At 44.6% G+C, this 19,576-nt stretch overlaps 1 protein-coding gene across 1 annotated transcript in view; it reads right to left on the reverse strand.

Annotated features, from left to right (window-relative positions):
- LOC121076098 (A-kinase anchor protein 13-like) overlaps positions 1 to 19,576 on the reverse strand; it is a 94,716-nt gene that overhangs the window by 18,355 nt on the left and 56,785 nt on the right. The window contains exon 4 of the mRNA XM_040570149.1: positions 15,349 to 15,393. Within this exon, the coding sequence (XP_040426083.1) occupies positions 15,349 to 15,381 (33 nt within the window). The 5' untranslated portion in view covers positions 15,382 to 15,393. The remainder of the gene's footprint in view (positions 1 to 15,348; positions 15,394 to 19,576) is intronic.

Genomic DNA, 19,576 nt, shown 5'->3' on the forward strand with positions numbered 1-19,576 from the left:
AGTTCATCCCTTCTTTGTCAAACACAATTACTGAAGAAAAACCCAAGGCTTCCAAGCCCCCCCCGTGCACCCATGCTGCGGCAGCATCGCTTCTCACGCTCTGTTTCAAGCCTCGTCCATCGTCTCCCTCCCTTCAGCTCCTTGCATGCCCCCGCAGTTTCCCCTCTCCAAGTTCGTGCCCAGTCCTCCTCCTCCCAGCTGGTACCTCTCGCCAGGGCAGCTTCGCACAGAATACTGCTTTTGATAGAAACGAGGTTTGTCAGGGCAAGTGCAACCAGCCTCCGGTCTTAAATAAAGCTATGGGTCAGTCTTGAAAGGAATAAAACCATGACTTCCAAAAGATAAATGGAGCAGGGAGTCTAGTTTGCATTTCCATGGCTGCGGAGTTAGAAACAGAGGTTTTAGGAAGGTGCCACATCATAACACCAGACCAGACTTCCACTGTCTGCATATATACAATGTTGTATATATTCAGTGTTAAAATAAAAACAGGTACAAATAGAAATGAATCAAGCTTTACACTCAAGCATGACCAGTTCACATGCTGAGCTGAAAACTAAATATCCCATTGCAAGGGAACGGATCCAGTTCTGTGCGGATGTTCAAAAAACAGCTGAAGGTTTAACCTGCAAAGCCTTTGTGCTTTGACTTTTATATCCGTCCTTATTCAAACTGTTCCTCCCTTAAGGCATGAACATACAAAGTACTTAAATGGACTTAAAAATGCAGGTGACATTTAAGGATACTCATCAACAGGGCTGATTGTTTAAAGCAGGGTCTCTTAAGGGGAATTTTTATTTAACTCGGAACCCAAGAGCAGCCAGTCCAATTCCTGTGACATAAAAGCAAACCCGCAGAGCACACGTGTGAGAAGACACCTGCCTGTACGTGTGAACCAGGCATTGCTAGTACTACACTCAAATTCCTTTTAATTTGCAGCATTACTGCAAAAGATAACTTTTATGCTTTGTTATCAATGAAGGAAGCAGAATAAAAAGGTTAATACAACACGGTGCCTGTGTCAACACAGGTAAGAAACCCGAAATCTGTTTAAGCTGAGGCTTAACAAGACTGATGAGCTCCTCAATCATACAGATACCTGAAGGTGCCGAGCAGTCGGACCTCACTGTGAGGGTGGCCCTGCTTTGGGGCAGGAGGACAGACCATGTCCTTTCCAGCCGAGGTGACACGAAGCCCCACCAGCTGGCAGCAGGCAGCTTTTCGGCTGTGTCTCCCCAGCACTTTATGGAGGGATGGTCACCACCACCCTGCTCCCTCCTCCTGCCCTTCTGGAGGACCCAGCCCAAGATCAACGGGAAAACCCCACTATCCTTATTACGACAGCTGAGCATTAGTATTATTTTTCAATTAGAATGTTGTATTGCCTCCAAATATTGTCAGCAAGATGGATAAGGTGCCACCTAATGGCAGCGTGCTTGTTTATTCCCAGGTGTCTTCGGAGCTACCTCCCGGCTGCGCTACGCGCGGCTCAGCTCGCTGTGCGTGACGTGACCGGGGACCAGGAGGAACAAAGCACGAACGCAGTCCTCCCTCGACACACGTTTCTCTTCCCAGCTATTAACAACTTCGCCGTTCGCTGCCAGCTTTCATTTAATTTTAAAACGTCACTTCGAGACAACGTATTTATTCGAAAAGGAAATAGTGCACAGAGCAAGCCTCTCCCTTTCAAACATTTTTGGAGTTCAAGAAAATCGGCTGCAAACGCAGCCAAAATTCCTTCGACCCACACAGAAGAGTTTCCAACAGCACTATTGCGTTCAGCCTCCAAAAACATTTTAATTGAAGTATGTTTACCTTTATTCATTTAATATTATCCAAAAAGTCATCTGTTCAGTATCACTGCCACACAAGGTGGTTATTATAACCCTTCTTTCATCCTGAACGGCTGGAACTGGAAGGTCAGGCTGCCAATATCCCTTTGGTGAAAGTACAGCCAGATCAAAGCCATTCCCTGGAACGCTCCAACAAATAAGAATAATTTAATTTCAAAACTAGTTTGGATCGACTAATATTTACTTGGCTTAAATCCCATTGGAAATGAAAACATTCCATTTTTGTCCATTCATGAAAGAGGTCACCCTTGCCTTCATTTTGATCTGAAAGCCTCTGAAAAAGCATTTTGGGTAGCTGTAACGTGATGCAAAGAGCATGGATGCCGCTCTTTACTCGAAAAAAACATTCCCTTTCTCAAACTGAAGGGGGGAGGCGTACGGTCCGCCTCGTCAGATGACTGATGTCTTGGGAAAACCAGGCCTGGTCCTGGGCTTTAAACCACCACGACACAACTCAAAGGGATGTCGGCGCAGCCCGTCTCAGAACTGTCGGCTTCCTTAAGGCAGCATAAACGCATCTACCTGTAAAAAGGCCCAAATCCAGCTACTGGGTCTGAAAACCAAAACCAGAAAGCGGCAAGGCACCTGCTTGTCAGCACTGGGACAACCGCACCATTTCAGGTATTCATTTTCAAGAGCCACAACTACAAAGGCACCCAGGTTGTGCAAAGTAGGGGAAACGCGAAGTAATCCTGCCTTCTCTCTGAGGGTCGGTTTCTGCGTCTGTAAAGGTGAGTGATTTATCTCCACAGGAGTCCTTACAGATGACATTAGCAATATTTGCAAGTGGCAATGAAGCTGACAAGCTTTAAGCTGAAAAGAATTAAGATCACTTGCGTTGTTAGCTCAGAAATAATATCCGCCTTCTAACAATTGCTTTAACCTTTCTTTGCCACTTCAGGCTCTGGAAATCTGGTTTGGGGGAAGCGGTCACAGAGGGTCCTGTACAGCAGGACCACGAGGGACAGCCCTTGCAAATGCAAGCACTCAGACCTCAGATGAAAAACGGGACTTTAGCTGGCAAGGGGCAGATTTCCCCAGGGGACACCAATTCTCCCGGCTGCAGGTACATTTCTCCAGCCTACGAAGGGGCAATATTCTTAGCTTGCTGGCGAACGGATTTTAAAGTTTCTACCAAATAAAATAAAAAAAAAAAAAGCACGCTCTATTTTTGTATGTGAAGCATGTGATTTCTAAACTTTTTGCTCTCCTCGTTGATACTGGGAATTGTGAAGTGCATTATCTAACCCATTAACCACCCACTCTGACCTCCCTCCACACGAAGTCTAAAAATACTTATGGAAATTAAGCACGTGTTAGATAGCAAAGCTGAAGCACTCCAGCGTTGCTTTAGCTTTCTGCTTTCAGTGAGAAAACGCTAACAACTAGCAACGCCGCATTTGTTCTGCGCAAAAAAAAAGCCAAATTAACCGCTGATTACCGCTGCCATCTCTGGCTGCTTTTTCATGCAGGTAAAACCTAAGCAGTGCAGTCATATTGGACAGAAAAATCGATGTATCGGATGGCTTAGAGATTCACATGCAAGTAAAGAAACCTCTCTGCAATATATTTCCTCCTGCAGAGATGTTGTAGAAGTCAGCGATCTGATGCTCTATTAAAGAGGCTGGATTAGGCTCTGGATTAGATGAGTAAGCGTAACCTGCCACTGTAACAAGTTTTGTTTTGTTTCCACTGTTCATAACATGAATCAAATTCTTGTTGGGTCATTGCTTATTGCATTACGTTAGGACGCAAAAGGAGAAACACGCTTTTGAAACAGATCTTTTTTTCCTTCCCCTCTGGAAAGCTCCAAGCAGCTCCTAACAGAGTTGCTCTGTACCAGGACGACAGACCCAAAATCACAGCTGTGGCTTCTTCCTCCTCCTTCAGGGAATTCAGGTTCATCGGTACCTTCGTTTTTTTAATTCTCAGGTGGAGGTGGTCCCGTTCTTACACCAGCTACAGCTTGCCACAGAATCAGGCTGTAATTGCAGCAGGAGGCAAGTCCCTTCACATCCCTGGGCTTTGAGCTTCCCCACCAATGAAATGGGAATACTGGGTCAAACTCGCCGTGTGTTTTTCATGCAAATGGCTTTTAAAAGAAAAGGTGACTCTTCAATTATATCCCACTTTCTTTGGGAAGCGCTCAGGACCAGGAACAAATAAGTTAAACAAAATCAAAGGGAAGGGCGAGACAATTCCACCTAAACCCAGAACTGTAGGATGCTCTGAAACCAGCTGGAGGACAGAAAACGCAACAACAAAGCCCCTTTAGAAAACGCAGCAGAAATCATCCCACAAGAAAAGCAATAAAATACAACCGTTTGGATCTTCTATGATCTATTTTCATTCATCTCTGCCAGTAAACTGTATCAATGGCTTCAACTCCTGCTCCTGGCAAACCTTTGCCTTCAAAGTGCCACCCATCTGGGCTGAGTAACCCAGCGCATCCCTCCCAGCTGAGGTTACCTCGGTGTGGTGCAAACGTGCTGAGCCCCCCCGAGAACAACATCTGGAGGGGATGCCACAGCACACAAACACATGAACACCTCTACAGAAAACAAAAACAGGCACAGATGCACGGGCTCCCAACTGGGAGGGAGACAGGTGGAACTGGGGACAGGTCCTCCTTCGAAACATCCACCTTTCCTCTCTGCCTGCACGTGGGGCATGTTGCGTGTGCATCTCGCTTCATCTCAAGTGCATTTTCCTCCTTGCGAACGCTGTTACTTCAGGCCCAGGTGCATTTTGAAACACCCAGCCCCTTTTGCAGATGTGGCCATTTATCCCACAACCCCTCAGCACTTGTATATGTAAACGGAATGGAGCAGGGAGGAGGTCGGAGATATGTTACAGGGAGATAAGATCAGTCATTACAGGCGTCCTCAATTTCACCAATATTCATCGACTTGGAGGAGCACTTGCGAGAAAATTCGTATCAAACACAGTCCATTTTGCAGAGCTGCAGGCTCCAGAAACAAAAGGCAGTGCTGTGTCACCTGCCCGAACACGAGCAGCTCTAGAAATGGCTCCTCACGTGGAGATATCCCCCCGATAACAGCAGTGACCCGGGTCAGCAGCGTAAAGGAAGATGGATGTCGCTCTGCCGGAGTGCTGCAACCTCTCTCTCCTGCAGATAAGACCTCCAGGGAAAGACTCCAGAAATAACCAGAATGGCAAAGAGCCAGGTTTGGGATAGGGTTGGGTCCTTCCTCATGGCCAATGGCTGCAGACTCCTTGATCTTAAAGGAGCGTGAGGCAGAGCTTTTATTTTATTTTTATATTTTTTTAAGAAAACAAATCACAAAGGAAGACAACAAGAATGACTTCCGTGGTTAAAAAATAAAAAATAAAAAAAAATCATAGCCTCCAAAGCTAACTTTATTTTCCCCTTAAATGAACAGCAGCGCTATTAGTTGTGCCAGAGCAAGGTTTCAGGTTAGCATCATGGAGGCTGAGCCCCTCTTTGATGAGGAAGACAGGTTTTGCAATGCAGTCTCCTGCCCTTAGGAAAACACAATCGTAGACCGTAACTGCTTGCCCACAGGCCACCAAAAGAGCAGAGCGATGCTGCAGGTTGTTCTGCCAGCCCCCAGAGCAACTCGAGGTGACACCTTCCACATTTCATTAAGGCTGCACCGAGCCAGCCCAGCTCCTCTTCCAGCGTCAGCCACAAAGCCACAACCAAAGCACTGACTTGCACGTGTAAAATAACCTTCTCATCTCCAACATCTTCTCCCCCTCAAGGTGAGGAGGAATAGGGTCCAAAAATAAGTTTAGCTTAGCACACTGATGGATCAAAGATTGACACAGGAGACAAAGAATGGACACGGGGTCAAAAGACCCTTTAGCTAAGACTCTTTGGGTACGAGGAGCACGTGGAAAGACAAGGACAACTACAATAAATGCAGCACCGATAAATAGTCCCCGACCTGGTGCTAAGGGAACAGAGGCAGCTGCGATGGACCAATACTTACAGATATCAGAGGAACTGCTGCTTCCAGGCCCAAGCTGGCTCGTGCAGATCCATCCTGAGTGCAGCTTGTGCTGCTCACCTCAACTGTCTGCAGAGCACACAGCGTTACGGCTGATTTATCAGAGCGACCTCGCAGCTACGCCATGTCCCACGCCACTTCAGGTGTCCAAATCTGCAGCAGGGTTTGTTTGCAAAGAGATAAATGGTGCAGGGAGACCAGGGAATGGATTTCCTACTCCGAACCACTGTGAGCAACACAAACTCCAACAGAATTGGATACACTTAAAGAAGTCCATTATTAGCAGCCCACGTCCTTTGACAGAGCGTGTCTACATCTCCAAATCAATCAGCTCGGTGATGAATCTTTATTGAGTGTCAAGAGACTATTATGGGTATTACACACGCAGTAATACAGGGGATCTCTACAGACTGCCAGCAGAAAATCCATCAAAGTAACAGGATCTCGTTAGCACTGAAGATGACACACAATTTGTCTTTATGGATGTATCTTTATGACACATCACTTAGGCGCACAGAGCCGGGGAAGTTACTAGAACGGGTGGTACACAGCCAAACAAGGTGTATTATTGCTTCAGCACAGGGCTCCACAACCTCTGGAGCACTTCCATCACCAGCTCTTGTTCAGAGCATCCTGAGGGTCTCCACAAGGTGCTGTGCTGGGCAGACAGCCTTCACTAAACTAACCGGCCAAGGGCACTTCTGATGGTTTTTAGCTCACAGGAGGACGTGATAAAAATTAACAATAACATTAACAACAGAATGGCAAAAATCAAAGTTAAGTTGAAAAATAGGCAGGATGAGAAAAGTGTCATTCAAAAGTTTGTTATATACTAGGGAAGAAAATCTAGGGAAGACCTACTCTGATACGAAGAATAGCTGGGAACACGGTTTTATTGTGTGGCTGGAATTGGCAGTATAGTGAAGAAAACACTGATTTATTTTCATTTATTCGAGCAGTTTAATATTGGCCAGGTCATTCATTTAAAACACCGTGTGCTTGCTGTCATGGCCTGGACTGCTGGAACAAGCAACTATCGACAGCAACCCCAAACCCCAGCCACACCAAGCCCCACAGAGCTCTGGTCCAGAGAAGGGGCATGCAGGGAGGAGCACAAGCAGAACACACTGGAGGTCTACCTCTCCTCTAAGCAAGTCTCCATAGCAGAATATCCCCTCTGGTACCATCCAGTTTCCACAGCAAGTGCTGATCTTACTCTTAAAAGAGTTTTTGTCAGAAACCATGGAAACTACTACAATTATTTCCCATAAAAACACACCCAAATTGATGGGAATGTCTTGTTCTGTCCTCTTTCTACAGCCTCTTCTGTTCTTCACTACATTGTAAGCAAACTGAACCACGCGTTTTATTAACAGCAGCTTGAGTGATTGATCCTGCTAATTGCTCACATAACAACCAAAATCGTAGAGCTTGGAAGAAATAGCAGACAGTCTGAATGCATTCAGTGACTAAGAAACAGAAATCCAGCTATTCTCTTGGCATCAGAGAGTTGAAGAGAGTCACAATTCCTGGAAGATAAAGTACATATGATGACACGTTATTTGAAACAATCTCCTATCACTGCAGTATTTTCACAAATAGTCTCGATGGAAAAAAAAAAATCAGATTTGAACACTAACATTTGAAGGCATAAGATAGAAGGACAGTATTTTCCTTGTACTTCAGCATCCTCTACAGTACAGTAAGCCCCTCAAAGAGACACAGCTCAGAGTGCGTTTTAGAGTGCTGATTTTCCTGCCAGCTGTGAAATATCTGCTTCAGCCTTTAAATATCTCACAGCTACAGTACTTGGAGCTACCGTGATGCCTAAGACTTTTTAAAAAGTGACATTCCTTTCTTTTTTTTCTTTTTCCATGAGAGAACAGAGACCATTACAACCATTACCTTATTGAAAAGAACCCCCCAACCACAACTGCTATGCAGAGGAAACTTTTGCAACACTGAGAAGCAGCGCTTTGAAACAGATAGAAATGCAGGCAGCCCTGCAGAAAGCAGCACCGAAAACACGTCCTGCTGCATAGCTGCCACTTGATGGCAGTGCACAGCATCGATCTTAGCAGAGAGCAATTAATCACAGTTTATTTTATTTCCCACTTATGCACAATATGGGATTGCAGGGGACGAGTGCTTGCAAGCGCACCGCATGCGGCACAACTTTGTGAACCAGGGCACTGCAGGTAGAGCAAAGGAGACCAGGAGCAGATGGGCTTTTCACAGGAGATTTGAGAGCTTAATTGAAAGCATCACACCTTCATCAATTCAGCATCTTCAAAAACACCCTCGTGTTAGCTTTGCTGACAAAATTGGCTCAAGCCTAACAGTTCCCAAAATGAATGTCTGCATTTTGTTACAGAAAATAAAGCAGGGACCTGCATCTTGACAGATAAGATAGGAAATTTGGTTGGTTGTCCTAAAGGTGATGTAAGAATATTTATAAGCTATAATAAATATATTCCATTGAGGAAGGGGAGTTTAAGAGCATTTTCATCCTCTTAAACACCAAGTGCTGATCTCCACTGATCAGGAGGGAAGGCACCACAATCAGCCAGCACTGGGCTTGGGATGCAATCTGTCAGCATCTTTCCAGATATTAATAAGCTCATCAGCGACTGCAAGACATAAAGAACCCTAAATTCAGAGCCTACGAGATATAATCCAGTTTTTTGTTTTTTTGTTTTAATTAATTTATTAAAACTCTTAGGGTGACAATATAAGGATCCTTTTTGCATGTTTGCACTGGGGCACAGTTTCAGAAAACAGGCTGAACCAACCTAATAGCACCGCCAAAGAGGGGATTATTGTCTTCTCTACTTTCCCACCCTTTCCCTGTACCAGCTCTAGCATTTTCCTTGTGCAAGTCATATTATTTGAAGATCACACGTAATGCTGCCGAGTAATGGTGACTGAAGGGCAGAACTTCAGACAGCGAGCTCTCTAGACTCCAAGCTAGGCCACTTATTGCACACCAGCACATTCGTACACACTAAACAGGATCACAGAAGCAAAGATCAAATGGACAATTATGGGAGGAGGGCTTGGAACCCAAATCACCAGCATTTTTATTTTGGCTAATAGCGAAGAAGTGCAGAGAAGAGACCTCTGAGCTACAATTTAATCCATGGCTCGTCTCGAAGAAAGGCAATGCTGATGGTCAGGCAGCCTCTTCTCAATTCTCCAGCTAAAACCGTCTGCAGTAAATCCATAGAGGTGACCACTCAAAAGAAGTCCTACACTAACGTTGAACGGATCTTGTGAGCTAGAGGATGCCTCGTCTAAGAGGAACAAGCCAACAGCTGTGTGATGACCCATCTGAACTACACAGTCTTTGTTGGGGTACCTGAGAGCCAAGAAGCAGCAGCTTGCCACAAAGTGATGCCCAGCTCAGGAGGCAGCTGCTGATCCCATTTCAGCAGAAGGGGGGACTTCTGTTGCATGATGTAGACCACAGTTTGGGAAGAGGAGAACGAAAATAATTTGGATCAAGGACTTAAGTAACAAAAAGTCAACAAATGAGGACGAGCAGTTTAGGGAGGATATGATTTTGCCTGCAGAATGAAAACAGAACCAGGAAAGACGCAAAGTGCTCCTCTCCAAAGTCCGTCTGATCGGGTGCCCCAACCAACTTTCTTAAAACCAACCAAGAAGCAGGTTCTTCCACAAGGAACACAAGCAAATATTTTATTTGTAAAGGGTGCTCAGAGGCCTTCCACTCGTAATTCAAAGACACTTTGAAGGTGGGGCAGCAAACTACTTTGTCATTAAGAAGAACTCAAGTACCAACAAATAAAAGACAAGAGGCTTATCAGATCCTCTCACGGCAGCACGGAGCTGAACATCAAGGTTCATTCTCCTCCTGCCTAAGGACCTCAAAAGAAAGTCAGACAGGGCTTCTGTATAGTGCTTTTCATGAGAAAAAAGGTTTCACATTAAAAGCACACTAGGTATATTCCACCTTTTCTGCTGGGCTGATCTCAGATATCTGGGCATTGCAGTGGCTTTTGTGACCGTAGATGTCACTAAGAAAACAAATTCAGCATTAGTAAATTAACTAAAACATAGCTGCCAACCTAATAGCAACGTTTTACTGCATTAGGACTATAAAGGTATTTTATTTTCTTCTTTTGCGCCCTTGGTAGAGATTTCTGAAGAACAGTAATTAACCAGCACATAACACTGCACAAGCCATACCTGGGACTGTCTCAGACATGACAACAACCTGACAGACACCCTTGTCACAAGCCTCAAAGCCGTGTCGTGCTTATTTTCTTTAACCCTTTAATATTTATTCAAAAGAGGGTTCTTCTTAAAACACAAACATCAGAGGTTATCACAATTACTCCTCCTGAGGAATACACATGTAAAGGGCATTTCGTTCTGTGTGAGATATGCAAGTGAAAGAAATTTATTCCTATTAGAAGCATTACTCTTTTCTTCCTGTTCTAGATTAAAGCTGACACACCGGGAAACCTACAGCAATTCACTCATTAACAGAAGAGAGGAACTACTGTACCCAAAACCCAGGTTACGTTAAGAGAGGGTCAGTGCATTCTTGCCGAAGCTTTTGAAGTTCATACTTCATTAAGTTGCACGGCATTTTGGCGTGGAAGTGAGAGCTCTCACCTCTATCAAAACCTTCCCTGAGCAACTCTGCAGGTCGCACAGCTCCCAAGTGGCAGTTTATACAAGAGACTCAGTCCGCAGACCTGATTAAAGACCAAAGTCAATGGGAGCACTTTTATCAATTAAATGTTCGCCCTCCCATACAATCTCTGGGTATGACACATTTGGCTTTGTCACTCCAAATAATGTGGACACACCTTAGACAAACCGAGGAGGAGTGCTGTGATTTAGAGCGTTTGTTCCTTTTAATCAAAAAGGAAAAGGAAAAAAAAAATTGCAGTGATGCATCACCCTTCTCCAGCTGCTAATCTTTTCCACTTCACACCCACTGATCATTATCACGGAGAAAAAACACTCCTGTCTTAAAGACAGATCTAAGGTTGCAGTCTTGGTAGTAATCAAGAGAAGATGCCACTTAATGCTTCACAGCTCACCCCTACCTGTCACCTCAGTCCTGTTCCAGCACTCCCATACCCAACGTTGCTCTCAGGTTATACTACTAAAAAAAAACAACATCGATTTCAGAGTGGCAGAAGATGTGAACGGGTTAAAAGAACGATCAAAAACATTAAAATAACCCTACAGCTAGCAGCCGGTGAGGCTGCTGAGTACTTCTGAAGTAAGACTACCAGGATATTGTATGCAACTGAACTGACCTTGGTCATTTACTCATGTGCGCTCCGTATTTACTGAAGTTTCGTTAGAAATAAGGACGCAGCTTGTGATCCTTGATCCTTCTGTAATTAAATCTCCTGCTGAATACTCTCCTGGCTTCTCAATTAATGCTAACATTTATAGAAAGATCAACATTTTACAAAACTCCTTCCCATTTTCTTTCTCTTGCCTGGATTTTAGCAACAGTAGTATTTAAGCTAACTGATCGATATAAATTATTTAATTTATGAACAGAGAACTTCATTTACAAATCACAACAGTAAAAAGGCCACTTAAAAATAAGGCTCTATTACTCAGAGCAATGCTGATCCCTTTTTTCCTACCCACGTACTCCTTGATGACCTGAATATTCCAACAACGCGCTGACAACAGCTAGGGAGCACTTTGCAATACTCGGGCTGAAATTTTGACTTGTGTTGGTAGACATACAACTTCCATAACAGGGTGAAGGCCAGAGAGGCCACTGCATGTATTTAACCCAAACAAACAAAACTCACCTCCCAGCTTCCTGCCTGCCATTAACACAAGACTTCTGCAACCTTCCCATTCCACCCTGAGCCCTGCCAGGGCATGCTCAGCCCTTCAGCTTTGAGACTCGGGACTTCCCGAGTGCACGAAACCCCAGACAGACCAAAGGCAAGCTTTGAAACACTGTCCATCACCCATTACGTTGTGCTCAGTAGGGTTCCCGTATCAATAGGATGGCGCTGAAGCACAAGAGGGGTGTAGGTAAAGCCACCTTCAGACATAACCTAGTACCTAACATCAACAGGGATGTTCCTAAATGCTGTCCCAGGAAGACAGCCCAAGGACCAAGGACTGCCCAGCCACATGGACTTTTTTTTTTTTTTTTTTTTTTGCACATCCTGCAGTAAAATGCACTTGAAGAAATCAATGTATGTGAAAGATTTTCAGAGAGCCCTTCTTCTACAGAATATCCACAGTTGCACCCCAGACTATGTAAAATATGATCCATACAATTACACACTGGGAGAAAAAAACATCCAGGAGAGCCCTAGCACAGAAAGCAGAGACACTCACCCCAGCCAAGTGACAGTTACTTGTCATAACCTTGACCTGTGCCACTGAAAGAGCCAGGAGATAAAGCTTGGCCCTGTTACAGCCCTGTGCTGTGCTGATTACGGACTGGAGACCACCTCTGGATTAAACTCAAGCTTGTATCACAAAGCTTAGGACCACTGCTTTAACAGGGTGAATTCAACCCTTCATCACGGCTACGTGAACTGCAGCACACCTTTCTGAGGACTTCCCAGCTCTTCTACCCCGATTCTTCAGAACCCCACTGACGGCAGCAGATAAGATTAGAGCCCATCAAGGCGCTTCAGGAAGGAGGAAGTGGGTTTGGGCATCTCCATTTCAGATTCACGCCATGACATTAGGCCACTGGCGTCGTCCTTTATAAAAACAACTGCGTGTTGACAGCCACAAGGCTCAGACGGCTGCTTGACCCTGGCGTTAAGCATCTCGCGCCGCGGTGAACTTGTGCCGTGCTATATCGAGGAACGCCTCGCTGCCCTATCTCTCCTGGCACGAGCTGCTCCGCCTCGTGACTGTGCTGCTGGCACGGCAGGCACAGCACCGAGCCCAACCCCTGGGTCGTTTCAGATGTGGAAGCACCCTCTTCTCCCTCCCCCGCAACGTTTCGGTTCCAAGTATATTGGGCATCTTGGGTTCCCAGAACATCATTCAGAATTGGAAGGCACGAATCTGGGCAATTTGACGATCATCAGATAGGATGAAATGTGCTCTATCTGATAGGCTTCCAGGAACTGACCCGGAGACAGTATTTTTCCACTTTCTCCTCCCAAAAGTAATGCTGCTGTTACCAAACGAAGCAGTTTCTGTAAGACAGATTCTTGTATTATTTCTGCTCACTGGTCAAAGTCTGCGCTTTACAGAGAGCTTTCAGGATGAAATTCACGCAAGATTTAGGAAAGAAAGAAATAAAATCAAGTAATCTTGAATCTAAGCTATTGGTTTAAAAGTGGAAGAGAATAAAGGATGCACTGCAATAGCCCTGGACACAAAAGGGTAAAACGGGGGAAGCGAATTTCCTAAAAGCAGACAAATGTAGGGAGACCCCCTGACACGTTTGTATGGCTTGCTATTTCCCGTCATTTATCTCACAGAGATGAAATTCATCATGGGGGAATTCATGGGACACTATTCTCAGCTGTTTGAAAGCAAGCTGAAGGAGGAGCCTGTACAAGGAAAGTAGAGTTATCACCGCTTTGAACAAGGAACGTGGTGAGGGTCTGCTATCCACCTACCAATAGCCAGCCCACAAGACTGTTGGGTCTGCCTTCTGAAACAGGAACGTACCAGGAAGATACATTTTTTCCTTTATGTTCTGCTCACATCTAACAACTCTCTCAGATGAGCTGTGCTGCCAGTTAGTACCGCCAGGAAAACGGAAGCCGATTTTAAAACGTACATAACATCTACACTGAAAGCAAACAGGAAGACTAAACATTTGTTTTCCAAGGTTGTTGAGTTTTTCTTTTTATGTTTTTCTTTTTCCTCTTCCTTAAGCTACCAGAACTTGTTTGTTTTGAAAGGGAGCTGATCTGCGTATACACCCGGTCACTGGAGGAAGGGGAGAAGAGAAGAGGGAGTCCATGTAGTAATAAAGTTGTCATGAACTTATTCCCATAGCAAAGGAACAGAATCCCAAGTGTCATACAACCATTATTTTCCACTTTGACCTTAGCCAAGTCCTCCTCACCGTCACGTGGGAAGAGGACTTTTAAATCTGCCACTGAAGTATTACACACTGAATGCAAAACCACACAAACCGGTGGGAAAATAAACTAAGTCAGAAGATAAGACTGGGAAAACAAAGCCTCCAGATTAGGTAAGTCATGCACTGCTCAAAAGACGTAAGAATAATTTTATCCTGCTTTCTGCCATTCATATATTTCTGCTGTGGCATCTACAGCACGTAGCTGCATTTAAGTTTCATCCTTTTTTAATAGGCCCCAAGTTTAAATGAAGTTTCTTCAAAGTCACCCTGCATTCAGTATGTTTGTAATTTAACACATTTCAGGCTGAATTGAGTTTCACAATAACACAGAATATGGTGGCCAACTCCAGGAAGGCCATTTTGCCAAAGTCAGATCAATCCACATAATGTTAATCTTGCTGCAGGCACAAGACCTAGTATAGTAGGTAGAAAATACACACTAATACAATGTAGTACAAACTTTCAGCTGGTAATTAGGCAAAATTTGAAAGCTTTCATGAAATTAAAGGTCAATATAATCTACTGTTTACAACAAATGACACTTTCCAAGACACAGCTCAATTACCTGACCTCACAGTCTCCCATTCCAACCCCTCAAAGCTCTATTTGCAAGCAATTTTTCCTCCAAATTTTCCACCTCACACCCAGCTCTACCCATATCAGCAAGGTCTGTGGGCAGGACCACAAACCCCGAACAGCTTCACCGGCAAATCCTGCTCCGTGCATGGCAAGGCACTGCAGAAAGTAAACGGTTACGGCCCCGGCTGGCAGCTTTGGCACAAGTTTCACACACATGCATACACCCCCACAAATTCAGGTCTAATTTGACAGTCCCCATATTCTGCAACAAAGCTGCTATTCAGGAGCGAGAGGAAGCTTGTTCCCTATTAACTCAGCCATCGAGGTTACGAGCTTGCAGGAGGCTGACGTAAGCCATGCCCTGCTGCAGGAGTCGCAGCGCAGCCCAGCTCTTCGCTGCTTCCAGTTGCTCCCTGCCACGTTTAAAACTCTGAGCAGAAAAATATCAGCACAGTGGGCGAGTGCTGCACACTGGGACGTCCTATTTTCCACTCAGGCAGTTTCCTCTTATGGCCTCTTAACGCATCAAGCCATTCACTCCAGTCATCTTTAGGGAAGAAAACAAGAAAAAAAAAAAATAGCAGGGGGATTCCTGCACTACGCAGGCTACGTGACAGCACTACGTGTCAGAAAGCTTCCTGAAAATTGGCTCCTTGAAAGACAGAGGGGCTCTGTAACTTACCTGGGGGTTATCACCGGGCATTTGCAGTACAACTGAACAAACACAAGCAAGGTCTTCGGGGAGCAAAGCGTAAATGAGCAGAATCACCAGCAATGGCCAGGGGAAGCATTTTATGGGAACAGGAGGAAAGGGGAAAAAACATTGAAACTTTGTACTCACATATAATGGAGCTTGCTGTGGATTAAGTTTCATGACCTCAGAACACTGAAACAAAAAAAGAAAAGACAAATTTAAGGCTTTTCTTTGTAAAATTTTAAGTACTTCTCTATAAGCTGCAGAATGTTAAACTTCCAAAGCAGTATTAGTGCCCACACATTACTAATAGGCACTTTTACATGGCAATTTGCTATTTTCTCTCTTTCAGACCATCGAGGTTCTGTTACACTTTTTTTTTCATTTATGCTGACATCAAACAAAGATGATTTTAAAATGATTTGCAGGGAAAAACGCTCCTCATCTGAACCACTGGCCTTGATGGCACTGGAGATACTCCGAGTCACACTGCCTTCCCCTTCGCAGCCTCCTCCGTTCACCCCTCCTCCAAGAAACGCTGCTTTTGATGACAGTTATCAGTCTTTAATTGCGCATCTGTCCATACATCCCCCCATTTCCCACCCAAGAATGTCTGTAAGGATTTTTTAGTTCTCCCAGCTGTGGAGAAGTCCAACTTTCCCCAAATTCATTTGGTGCCCTTTTTTCCTCCCTTCCTAACTGGACTGCGTTTAAGAAATATCTCAAAACAACGTAAAAATCAGACCATCAAAAACACACCTTAAAAATTGAGCGAAAACGTCCAAAATAAACAATGCTTGTGATTTTGCACGAGAATTTTTCACAGTCAAGAACTACTGTTACTCATCCTACCAAGGTGATTTTAGTCCAGAAACTTTCCTCTTCCAGGTCTGCCCCCGGAATTCCAATGTAACCCAGGGCGAGTTCCCTGTATTGAGCTCTGAATCAGCTCAACCAGCGTTTCACTTCCATTAGTTTCTCCAGTCTAGCAGCAAATATTTTCCCTAAATGAAAGTTTTCATTTAATGCGTGCATTAAGCAGTCTGGATCTTAAGATGAAAGAATGCAAAATGATTAAAAATGGATTTTTTTGTTGCTGCTCTTGTCTGCAGTGCTAGTACTGCTCTGCAAGTACTTCACCCCCCTTCCAAGAGGAGACAAAATACCACTCTGCTATTCCACACAACAACACAGGATCTTGTTCATACTTTACTCCCGTCCAAATCCCGCAGTTTGCCTTTAGTGAGACAGAAATCAAACCACAGAAGAAGTTTTCTTAGCTGATTCCAGCCATTCTCGCTCCCTCACACGCTCTCCTTATTTTGCAAAGAAGCATTTTTGCACTGGTTATTCCGAAGCATCCAAGCTACCTGGCAAGCCTGCCCACGGAAACCCCACGCCTCTGCAGAGGTCCTACATCACCGCCAGCGCACAGATAAACATTTTGCAAGTTTCTATATCTATTGGATTCATACTTATTTTCAACCTCAGAAGTCCTTTTCCAACAGCAAAAATGTCTTAAAATGGTTACGCTTGATGGTTTTCCCTGCCTTTACAAAGAATTACTTGCTTGTGAAAATAGGGGACTGATAGCATTTGGGCAGGTGAGCTCCAAAAGCAGCTTCTGTCTGCCTTACAACGTGCTCCTGCTACTCCAGTTCTACTGAGCTCTCACCTAAATAAATAAATAAAAAATAAAGTAAATCACACAAGCCCTGTCTATCTGCCTCATGACCTACCTGAACCTCCCTCTCCTGTTCGGGTTCCCCTGTTCAAGATGACCGGGTTCACAGTATTATCTGCTGAGGGCTTTTATTGTGTCTTACAGAGATTAAAATAGACTTGGAAAAACTCCTTTCTAAGCCCAACTCATGGTTGGATTTTTTACAAAGTCTCATTGCAACAGACCAATTCCCCTCACGAAGCAAAATCAAGCCCTGCAATCCAGCTCAGCAATCTGGTAGTACTTGGATGTGATTTTAAAAAATACATTGCTGCAGAGAGGCAAAACAGTTCTGTCTGGTCTGAGAATGTTTAAAGGGAGTTATTATAAAGCATCATTTTCTCACCATTTCTTTTCAAGTCTTGACAAGTACAAGAACAACTCTTCTTTTTGCTGATAAAAGATACAGCATGATATATCTTCAAAGTCAACAAATCTAAATTTTTGCATTTATAACAACTTTTAGGATTACTCTTTATCCCTGAAATTCAGCCATAACTCTACGCTAGCAATATTACGACTGGCCTTCAATAGAGATAAGGTGCAAGTTACAGGATGTCGCATGAAAAATTCTGGAAAACAGAACACGACAGGCCTGTATTTGCCCAGGACACCACAGGCAAGTTGCATATTCTCCTCCTCAAGTTCCTCTCCATTCCTAATAATTAGTTTTACTACATTTTCATCAGCCATTTTAGTTTCTCAGAAGTTTGCTCAGAGGAAAGGAAGTTATTTTAATGTACTCAAATACATTCCTCCTCCCTTCGTTAGCTAACAGCGTTACCTCTTCCACATCAAGGTCACAGGTATGTTATTGTCACGACACAAAACACCTTCGTTGACTTGCAAGTTACATCCACGCTCGCTCAAACCACCAAATTAACACTCTCAGCGAGGTCACACCTCGCTTTCGACTACAGCTGCTTGCCTTGCTGAGACAAACCCACGGGGAACGCGCCAACTTCTCCCACCCTGCGCAGGAGTCCCACCACCACCCCATCCGTCCTGCCCCGCGTGTTCGCTCTACGCACTCATCGAATCAAGGCTTTCAAAGAAGTCCAACCCGCAGCCTCAGGAAATAGGCAGGAGGGCTGTAAGTGCAAGCCTGGGGCACGCACCGAAGCCCAACACGCCTGCTGAGAGCAGCATTCAGCGTTCCCACTGCTCGTCCCCTCCCTGACGCAGGTTTGAGAAGCAGGAGAGCTGTTGACAGAAGGAATCAGGTAGCTGAGCTAGACTTTTCTTCTCCTTTCTCGCTGACTGCTTCGCAGGTGCTTTAGCCTGCCCTTTTTCAGCAAGGCCAAGCACGGACCTGCGGTACACCAGAACTGATGCTTCTGGCTTGACGTTGGGGATGCAGTGCCATAGGATCGATCAGCAGCAAGCCCCCTCCCTGCTCTCACAGCTTTTGTACGAGGTGCCACTCCAGCACCTACTGCTGACGCTCTTCACGCCTTTACACACAGGAGGAAGCGTAGTTCACGTGCTCCATCCCAAGGTCTGCTCTGCCAGGCTTATCCAAGGTGAGATGCTGATACACTGCACATCGTGCCTGATACATTCAAGCCATTTTAGCTGAAATTCCCAACGTGCAAACTCTGCCCAGCCTCCTTTGATGAAGTTTTTCCATCAGATCACTTTTACAGAGCAGACAACATGCGCATTAATAAGAATTAATAAGAATCTCCCTTTTCAGATCATCGGTGAAAACCAGTAAAAGAATTTTAGCTCAAGCAGACTGAATCAAAGGCACCAAAGACGCGTAGAGCAGAAGGGTATCCCATCGACAGTGAATTTGGTTTCTGTGCTTCAAGTAACGAAGTGAGCTGCATCCTCCAATCTCTGCCACCCGACAGAAAGGCATGTTGTACCGCTCCGTCACCTTCCTGGAAAATGCCTGGCTGCAGCTGAGTAGAGACAGAAACGGGAAAGGGGAGAAGGGCACGGGCAGGTGCACGAGAGGAGAGGATGAGCCGGCGTCCCAGACTCCCCCTGGGTAACCTTATTTTGTGGGAGAGATGGTTTTGGTTGAAATGAAAGCGTAACAAGTCACAGAGTCCAAAAGAAGTGAAGAGTCGATGCCTAAGGAAGTGAGAATACTGACACCGCTCATCAGGAAAAAAGGCGAAACCCAGGACTTCAAACTCATGACCAGTTTTTTGGTTTTTCTTTCCCTTTTTTTTTTTTTTTTTGTTGGTAAGAGAATTTCATAGCAGCAGCAGGGGTCTTGTCAAACAAGAAAATTAAAATTCTGGAATACTAGTTGGCCTTCACATCAGTAACTTTAATAAAATGATTTAATACTTCATAACATACATGTCAGTCCCATTTTTCAAAGGATGCAAACTTAGTTTGCAAGGAGACGAGCAGGTTTGGAAGATATTTCATCATGTTAGGAAGTGCTTTGGCAAAATCATATGAGAAAAACTGAGTGAGAGGTAAGTCTGAAAGACTACTTTGTGTCACCAAAGGGCTACATGGAGCTTTTTGGAGGAGTGAACTTGCCCAGCCAGGGGGTAGGCAGGCAGTCTCTGAAAAAGCTTAATATGATAAGGAAAATTAGAACAAAAAAAGGACCAGCCAGAGTTATTAAACCAAGATTCATAAGGACCCTAATCTAATCAATGAATAAGTTGGAGTACTCCAAGTATA

Source organism: Cygnus olor, chromosome 11 (assembly GCF_009769625.2).
Source record: "Cygnus olor isolate bCygOlo1 chromosome 11, bCygOlo1.pri.v2, whole genome shotgun sequence".
In the NCBI taxonomy this organism is placed as follows: Eukaryota; Metazoa; Chordata; class Aves; order Anseriformes; family Anatidae; genus Cygnus; species Cygnus olor.